General features: G+C 47.9%; 1 protein-coding gene across 1 annotated transcript; it reads right to left on the bottom strand.

The window, feature by feature from the left end:
• Positions 1-2,235: 2,235 nt before the first annotated feature.
• On the bottom strand, positions 2,236-3,963 carry LOC120677881. The gene is made up of 4 exons (XM_039959076.1): positions 3,603-3,963; positions 2,672-2,800; positions 2,527-2,591; positions 2,236-2,451 (listed from the first exon to the last, which is right to left on the bottom strand). The coding sequence occupies exons 1-4, from the start codon at positions 3,961-3,963 to the stop codon at positions 2,236-2,238; spliced, it is 771 nt and encodes a 256-aa protein (XP_039815010.1).
• Positions 3,964-9,432: the final 5,469 nt, after the last annotated feature.

Raw genomic sequence — 9,432 nt, 5'->3', positions numbered from 1 at the left:
TATTATGGTTTATCCAAATTCCTGAGCATCCTATTTTGATTACAAGACTGGATTTTTTTATCGGCTTCAAAATCCAAAGCTATGGTTGATTTCCTCAATTCCTGCATGCTCTAGTCGCCTGCTACTGCCCTAGTCTCTCTCTCTCTCTAGCTGTGCCCTTGTCCTGTCGTGCTGAAAAAATTAAATGACAAACGAGATAGAATTGGATTGATCAGCTCGTTGCCAACAAAATGGCGGAGAATCAGAGATGGAAGACGATGATTGCTGATCCAAAGGCGTCACGGACAACAGACAGGCTTACAATAATGGTACCACATGGAGACAACATCCTTGCGAATCGTCGTTCAGGCGTAGCAGCGTGATGGCTTCAGACGTCGTCTGGGGCTCTTTGCACATGTCGCCGGCGGCCGATCGCGAACTCAATGCATCAACGTGTATGTGTGGCGGTGGTGTATGCACTTCCCTACGGGGCCAAGAAAAAAAATGAAAAGACAATCCATTCACGGTGTGAATTAGGAACGAGACTTGCCAATTTGACCGATGATTCGGTGGCTATACGATCCACGGTGCCGCCCCGCTCGCCCCCCCCCCCCCCCCCCAACCGGAAAAAAATGGGGTGCGCCCCTCGCGCACGGACGCTCCCGTGCGCACCCAGCCCCGATGCCGTTCCTTTAGGATCTGACGGATGGCGCAGTGAACGGCTCGGCTTCCTCGCAGGGATCGACTTCCGCGTGACCTCGGCTCGTTGAATCGAATAGCCGCCCGGCTCCGCTTCATTGCTCCCGGCTTCTCCAATCGAGCCATGACGCTCCAATCATCGGCAATGGCGGCTGCGGCAACGGCGGGAGGCTTTGCGGCTGTGCGGCGAGCGAAGAGCTGGTGGAGCGGGAGAAGAGCGGCCTCGACGCTGCCCACTCCGCGGCGGACTCCGGCCGCTTCCATCCGCCGCAACCCTGCTCCCGCCGGTGCCTCCGCCCCAGCGCGCCGGAGCCCTCGCTGCCGGCCGTCGCACGCGCGAGGCCCTCGCTGCCAGCCGTCGAGCACCCAAAAATTATTGTTTGCCTTCTCTGTTAGTTCAAAGTGACACCTGCGTCTAGCTTGTTCTGTTAGAAAGGCAATTGTGTGTATCAGCCTTAGTAATAAACTGTCTAATTTGCTCTACCAAAAATTTCTGGAGTTATTGCTACTACTCTTGAGTTCCAAACTGCCAGATTTCCTAAGTTCAAGTTTTCAGTCATATTCCTTGGTCTGTTGTTAGATGCTTCATCAACAAGGTCATGTTAATTCCGACAATCCTACTCATTGGTTACTTCTAGATATTGAATACAAATATTTGTACAAAATAAATTTCTTCTTGTGTCAGCTAGTACTTGTTTATGTGCTTACATATTTATTGAGCTGTATTAATTGATTTTCAGGAAGTGTCTGCAATATTCAGAGTAGCAGGCATAAACTAGCACTTGTTTAGAGTGTTCTTAGTTCTTACATATTTATTTGGTCATTAATAATTTCAGGAAGATGTTGCTGCCATATTCAGAGTAGCAGACAAGGATAACTCTGGCACTTTAACTTTGAAGAAAATAAAAGATGTTCCTGGAGACATCTGTGAGAGATACCCACAAGTGGAGTTGTATCTTAAATCCAACCAAATGAAGGGCTTCCATGATCTACTCAAGGACTCGGATGGCAACTCCAAGGAGTTGAAAGAACTGGACATTTAGGCCACATTTTTCTGTTGCATTTTCTGAATATATCCGTGCTGTAATAGTACTCACTCTCCTAACTGATAGAACTCTGAAGTGATTTCACCAAAGGAACTCCACAATGCACACAAAAGGATTACAAGCTCCATATTACAAGCTCTGAAATAAGCTATCTGAAATAAGCAATCAGATAACAGGTTCCATATTACAAGCTCCAAATTATAAGCTCTGAAATGGTGGGCAAAATCAGGAATCTATGTATCAGTGACAGTTCTGAAATCTGACACTTTTCTTATATAGCAGCTCACCTTTTCCATAATTTATTTTAGAGATTTCAGTGGTTGTAATATGGAGCTGCCCACTGCCATAATTTAATTTCTTGTCTTTCATTTATGATGCTGTTTTAGACTTTACTATTCTCTGAATTTTCTGATTGTGAATAGTAACCTCTACTCATCAAATTTGAAGATTTAATTGAGGTGCTTAGGGTCTGAGTTTACAAAACAATATAGTTCATTTCATGAGAACATGTCTACATAGATTCATCAAAATGTAACTTCCTAACAGCAGCTTGCGTTGTAGCATCTTGATCAACTCCCATTAAGAGACTTGTGTACCCTCCTGGTATGTATGGAGGAGCCATTGCAGAAGGATTAGCAAATAAATTGAACGGGGGCATTGCGACATTAGTATATCCACCTTGGACGAAAGGAGCATTCATGGTTGAAGATGCCCCAACATTACAATCCTGTGTTTACGACAAGAAAGTGTTCATAAATCATGCATGTAATGGAATAAATTTTGAAAATAGGTATTGTCTTACAATTATTTGGTTTGTCTCAGCACGTTCGTCTCTTGCTTCAATATCATCATGTTCCAGATCGTCACCTACAATGCAAAATATATGATAAACAAATATTTAGAAAAAAAATTTACACTAGAACAAAAGGCATTTAACAGTTGGATACCTTTCTTCTGGGCACCCTTCTTCTTCTTCTTCTTTCCTGGGTTCTTCTCAAGAACATTTTTAAAACATGTCTCCTTTGGACCTTTTATGACTGGAGGGATTCTGAATGATATTACACCATTTAGTGGATCTCGGACACATTCATTTGGAGTAGGGGAAAATCTCATTGGATTTATCATGCATCTCACTTAGATAAGTATCCGCTTCCAAGTTCAAGTCATGCAAGGCTTTCTGGATTTTATCAAGTAGTTCTTTTGATGACGAACACTTCAATGCAAGAGATGTGGCCTGTCGAGATATAAGTGTTGCCTGTGCATTCAAATCTCCCTCCTCGGATCCTTGTTTTGTTTCAATATAAAATCCACTTTTAGCATATTTTGTCCATCTAGGCAGTATATATTGTGATGGCAAATTATATACCCCATTCATATTGTAGACTCTAAGATCATGTTTGCATAATAAACCTGAAACATATAGTTCCAAATTTAAACAAACAATATTTCAGGATACAAGATGCAATTTAAACAGCTTGGAAGATAATACTTAACATACATATGCATTCAAACATCCGGCAAGAGCATGTAATAGTCGAATCTTCTTTGTTCAATACTACTGTTGCCCCACGTTCAGATTGCATATACTTAACAAAGAATGTGGAGTTTGTCCCATTACCTTCCAACAATTCACAAGACAACGTAAATTGTTTTTAAACTCTTCCTCAAAATCTGAATACATTCTCCTCGTATATGTTTCAGCTGCAGTTTTCAACATTGGCAGATTTGGAATGTAGCAAATTGGGATCTTTGGACGTGACTGAAAATCAGCATCCTTCTCATTTGACCTTAGAGTGACTATAACATTTTCACATTCTACAAGGAGTTCTGAAAGACCAAGTTTCCTACGAAATGTTTTCTTGAAGACATTGTTCATACCTTCGCTCCTCTGGGTCGAGTGCATGTCTGCTGTAAATGAGTCACGGTATACCGCAGCCCACTTTGCCCTCAAAGCATATAGGTTTGACATCCATGTGTTATCCTCAAGGTTGTATTTAGCCAACAATTCATCCCATTTCTCTGTGAAGTAAATCTCTGCTCTGTCTTCGTAGATACAACTTTTGAAATCCGCCCAGAACTTGTTAAACTTGTTACCTGACTTGTCCTCTGCCTCGTCCTCTGCCTTGTCCTCTGCCGCTTTAATTATAGGACTAAGATGTTTGACAGCATTTTGGCCAATATGCCACAAACATAGGCGGTGGGCTGTGTTTGGGAATACATGAGCAATTGCTGCTGCCATTGCCGCGTCTTGATCTGTGAAAATTGTGCTTGGGTGCTTTCCAGACATTGCTTGAAGAAAGGACTCAAATAGCCAAACAAATGATGGAATAGTCTCATTGAACATGAGTGCACACCCAAAAATTATTGTTTGCTTGTGATGGTTGGTGCCAAGAATCGGAGCAAAAGGCATTTCAAACTTATTTGTTTGAAATGTGGTGTCAAAGGACACAACATCACCAAAGCATTTGTAATCCATGATAGACTGACCATCTGCCCAAAAAAAATTTGCTATATGACCAGTATCCTTGTCCACCTCAACTGCATAAAAAAATGTTGGGTCCTGGGCTTGTTTATTTCTCAGATATTCAGATAATGTTTGTGCATCATTGCCTTCTAAGTACTGTCTGCACTCGCGACCAATCTCATTATAGCAATCCATCTTAGTAAATGGTACTTTGTCTTCCCCTCCATAATGCTCCTTCATAAAATTGAAAACTTGGGATGGCTTCATTCCAGACTGTCGTGCCTGCCCAATTAATTTTCTATCTGCCTCTATAATCTCTCGTTGAGACCTCAACTTATGTATCTTATTTGGACTGGCAAGATAATGGTTGTGCTCTACTACGATCTTTTGCACAGTCCATACATTCTCCTTGCTGATACTAAACTGGACACGAGCATCACAACCGGTCCTTGTAATATCTTTTTGTGATGCCTCATTTTTCCGAAGTCCTTGGCCACTGCAAACAAAATATTTCTGAGATAAACTATCATCTGATTTGCGGCGCTTCGTCCTGCTCTTTCTAACACTGAAGCCAACAAGTCCAGCATAGGTATTGTACATCTCATAAGCTTTTTTCTCACAGTCAAAAGTCATTCCAACTTTAGGTGCCATCTCAGCATATTTATCAACCACATCCTGTACAAATAATTATCAATTAAAGGTCTAACATAACAAAAAATATTAGATATCGTTTGTGAAGTTTGTTACTTTTATTTTACCTCATTTGGTACTTCAATCTCCACTGCTCCAACATGTGGTATTTGTTGTTCCTCTTCTCCATGATCACAAGCAACATCATGATTCGCAGAAGGAGCATTTAATCTACATTTGGAAAATTGATAGTGAGGTGTAATAATAAACCCTAACGATCATGAGGGATCGCAGGAGCTTCCTCAGGGAGTAACAACATGGATCAATAACCAAGACATGGATGGGGATCATGATGAAGCGAGGAGCAGCCACACAAGTTACCTGAGGATCGACGACGACAGAATAGCTTGCTCGCGATCGCCCAGGGACGTCGCGGGCACGCCGCCTTCTGCCCCGTCGGTGGCGTGGCCGTCGCCGCCTGCTGTTCCGTCGACGGCGTGGCCGTCACTGCCTTCTGCTCCGTCCGCGGCGTGGCCGTCGCCGGGTAGGGCTTCGCAGCGCAGCCCTTCTTCCATAGTTGAGATGGCACCTATTCCGGCGCCACTGTTCCGCCGTGGGCAGTAGTGCCGTGCTGCCACACGATCACCGGCCGGTAGGGCTTCGCGGCAACACCCTTCCGCCCCGACCGCGGCGACGTCAACCTTCCTGGATGGCTGCTGAACAGTGCAAACGGCCGCCGCAGCCTTGCGTCCTCCTCCTCCTATCGTCCGCTTCTGGGCGCGCCTGCACTACGGCAGCCTGCGTGGCAGCTAGGGCTGCGCTGCACTACTGGGCCGATGATTGGAGCGTCATGGCTAGATTGGAGAAGCCGGGAGCAATGAAGCGGAGCCGGGCGGCTATTCGATTCAACGAGCCGAGGTCACGCGGAAGTCGATCCCTGCGAGGAAGCCGAGCCGTTCACTGCGCCATCCGTCAGATCCTAAAGGAACGGCATCGGGGATGGGTGCGCACGGGAGCGTCCGTGCGCGAGGGGCGCACCCCATTTTTTTCACCCCAACCCACCCAGCCGGGTCTGGTTGCGATGCCCATGGCCGAGTGCTGCTGCCGCCAACCAAGGTCGGGACGTCAGGCGTGTTGGGGACGCCACCTTCGCCCGTCGCCGAAGGCAGTCAACTGCGAGCAAAAAAGCGGAGCGAAATGGCGAAGCTAACTGCGAAGGCGAAGAGGATGGCCCGGAGCGAAGGAAATAGAACACGGGTGAGTCCCACCCGAAGGGAAGCGAAGAGGCTGCACGCCATGGCGAAGGGACGGTTGGCGAAGTGGCACCGAGTGCCCCTTCGACGAGGCAGCGAAAACTTGGATCGCGAAGGGATGCGAAGAAAGGCAAGGCCATTGTTAGAAATCTGTACGGAGTGTCGTGTCCAGCTGTAATTCCACTACGTCATGTCGATCCATGTAACATTACGAACTTACCCTAGGAATATTCCAAGATGTTGGCGGTTATGAGGTAGTTAAGATATTTTAGCCAGAGAGTAGGTGAACCGTTGGGCTATAAATACCCCCACTGTAACTATGTGATTTGATTGAATACAAAGAAATTATGCCCCTGCTTTGATTTTCGTGCTGTCACTCTGGTGCCAATCGTCTTTGCGGGGCTTCGCCCCTGACGAACCGAACTATTGGGACTCTCATTCATTCCGAAGAGTGTCCTCCACCAACAGTTTTGCCGCCCACCCGCGGTTCGTCCTTGACACGACCACATGGCAGCGAAGAAGAAACCAAACCCTGGCGCTTCGGAGGCCAACGCCTCGACCGAAGCCCCACCTTCGTCAGACAACGCCCTCATCACGACGAACAACGACAACAACGAAGGCCACGGCAAAGACCTCGAGGTCGAAGACCTCGCTGACGGGGACTTCGAGGTCGATCTCCACGACCTTGGCATCTCCACCAAAGACATCCAAGTCATGAAGAGAATTGACGCGTGCCTCTCCGAGCGTCTCCGTCACGCGCAACAAGCCCAGGCCGGCACATCAAATGCGCCGGTGGCAGCAAGAGCGAAGGGAAAAGGACACGAGCTCACGGCGCAAGAGCTCAAGGAGCAACTTAACAAGCTAAGAGAAGAAGAGCTTCGCTGCAAAGTAATGCGGCAATCCATCCATGATCGTCTGACAATGTTGAAACCCCCTCGCCATGCCCCGAAGCCCGTGTAGCAGGCGCCTCAGCCTCGCAGGCTTCTCCAACAACCCATCCTCATCGAATAAGACCAGTACTCGGACGAAGAGGAAGGAGAGTACATAGTGCAGCATCAACTTCGACCACAATAAGGCCTCGCCACGCCTCTCTCGGCAGAGTTCGAAGAGCTCCGGTGGCCTCCATGCTTCAACCCCACTATTCTCCCGCAATTCGATGGAGACTCCAATTCAAAAGATTTCCTCCTCAAGGACGAAGCGGCCATCGAATCATCCGGAGGCGGCCCGGTATGCAAAGTTAAGGCGATTGTCCTTTCACTCAAGGGCCTCGCTCAGCATTGGTACTCCAACCTCCTAGGTGGCCACATCCACACCTGGGACCAGCTCCGAAGAGAGCTCACCGCTTCCTTCAGAGCGCCAAAGTCTGAAGAAGTTAACTCATGTGATTTCCACAACTTGAAGCAAGAAGCGTCCACTCTGCAAGAGTACTTGCACCGACTCGTCAAGCTTCGCGCAAGGGCTCCAGATGTAGCGGAGTCTTCCATCATAGATGCCGCGATCGCAGGCCTAAGTCTAGGACCATGTGGATAGTACCTCGAGCGCCGCAGGCAGAAGACCCTGAATAGGCTCTTCGAGATTATGCAAGAATACTGCATTTCAGACAAAGGAAAGCGCTGGAGAATCGAAGAGATGAATGAGAAGAGATCGCGCAATCGCGACAGGCCAAAGCCACATCAGACCGAACAAGCAAAGACTCCGAAGGCCGTGAACATGGTCTCCGGTGACGAAGCCCGCGACTCCCTGCCTCAGAACAACAGAGGAGGGAGGAGCGAACGAAGCAACCGGGGTCAAAGGGAAAATTCTGGCCGAAGGCAGAAAGTTCCCTACTGCTGCATTCACGCCAGAGATAAGGGTCATTGGACGAGTGAGTGCCCCTCGTCAAGGAAAAAAAAGAAGAGTTGGACCGAGCCACAAACACCGAACAACCGCCGAAGCCCGTAAATGACACTCACAACAACCAGCCGCGAGGCCCGCCACCACAAATCCAGTGGCAGCCTCCGCAACAACCTCACTGGACTTCGGCATATCCCACCCTGTCACCATCTTTCCCAACCATCCACTACAACCCCACATATACCCCACCAGACCTTCTAGCACATTCGGTGCCCCAACTCCCACAAATCCAAACCCCTTCGGCGCCACATCAAGGGTGGCACCCACAACCCCAGCCACAAGCACCCACCTACTTTCCCCCACCGCCAAAGCTAGAACCTGGCACGATCCCAGAAAGAGCCAATGATCCGATCGGAGGCACGGTGAACATCATCAATGCCATCTCTAGCGGATCAAATGAGCCAGTGCACGAGACGAAGCGTCAGAGGAAAGAATACCCCCGCACCGTCTCGCATGTCTGCGAAGGCAAGCATTTCCGCACTCCCTGGTCTCACGTCCCAATCACCTTCTTCGAAGCTGACCTCAGGCTTCAACACTACCCACACAACGACCCCCTTGTTATCCGTGCAAACATTGGCAGAAATGATGTACACTTCGCGGGAAACGATGTTTGTCAGATCCTTGTCGACAATGGCAGCTCCGCAGATGTTCTCACTTGGCAATGCTTCATCGAGATGGGCTTGACAGAGAAAAACCTACACAAGTCTCAGTACCCACTCATCTGCTTTCGGGGGGAAGCGAATCGAAGCCCTCGGCAAAATAGAGCTGAATGTGACCTTTGGAGAAGGCAACACACAGCGAACAGAGCTCATAACCTTCAATGTGGTAGACATAGCCTACCCATACAATGCCATCTTCGGCCGCAACAGCATCATCAAGTTCGCAGCAGTTATCAACCAAGCTTACCTCTGCATGAAAATCCCGATAGCCGGAGGAGTCATCACGATCCTCGGCAACCAAGAAGAAGCCAGAAGATACGAAGACAACACGGCATGTGCCATGAAAAATGTCCATGCAATCGAAGCATCAATTAATGAAGAAGAACAAGAACAAGAAGAAGCGAAGCCACCTAGTTTTGAGCAACCCCACAAAGAGGGAGTCTTGCCTGCCGAACACACAAAAAAGGTCCCCTTACGCGAAGATGTAACCGATCGCACAGTAACGATCGACAAAGAGCTCAAAAAGATAGAAGAAACCAGATTGGTCCAGTTTTTGCGAAACAATCAGGATGTCTTTGCATGGTCATCTTCGGACCTGCGAGGAGTCAGCAGGGAAATCATGAAACATGAGCTAAGGTTGGACCCGAAGGTCAAGCCGTGTAAGCAGCGTCTTCGCACAATGTCCGAAGACCGCAAGAAAGCCGCACAAAGCGAAGTTCAGAAGTTACTTGATGCGGGTGTAATCCGCGAAGTGCAGTACCCAGAATGGCTGGCCAATGTAGTCATGGTCCCAAAGAAGAATGGAAGTT

The sequence above is a fragment of the Panicum virgatum genome, chromosome 6N (genome assembly GCF_016808335.1).
Source record: "Panicum virgatum strain AP13 chromosome 6N, P.virgatum_v5, whole genome shotgun sequence".
In the NCBI taxonomy this organism is placed as follows: domain Eukaryota; kingdom Viridiplantae; phylum Streptophyta; class Magnoliopsida; order Poales; family Poaceae; genus Panicum; species Panicum virgatum.
Note: the sequence above shows the minus strand (reverse complement) of the source record. Positions and strands in the feature narration are given on the sequence as shown.

Excerpts from the sequence above, each read along its gene's own strand:
- LOC120677881 (XM_039959076.1), bottom strand. The coding sequence starts at position 3,963 with ATGGCAGCAGCAATTGCTCATGTATTCCCAAACACAGCCCACCGCCTA. Across the intron at positions 2,801-3,602 it reads CTCGACCCAGAGGAGCGAAG|ATCCACTAAATGGTGTAATA; the intron begins GTATGAACAATG and ends AATGTGTCCGAG. Across the intron at positions 2,592-2,671 it reads GAAGGGTGCCCAGAAGAAAG|GTGACGATCTGGAACATGAT; the intron begins GTATCCAACTGT and ends TTTGCATTGTAG.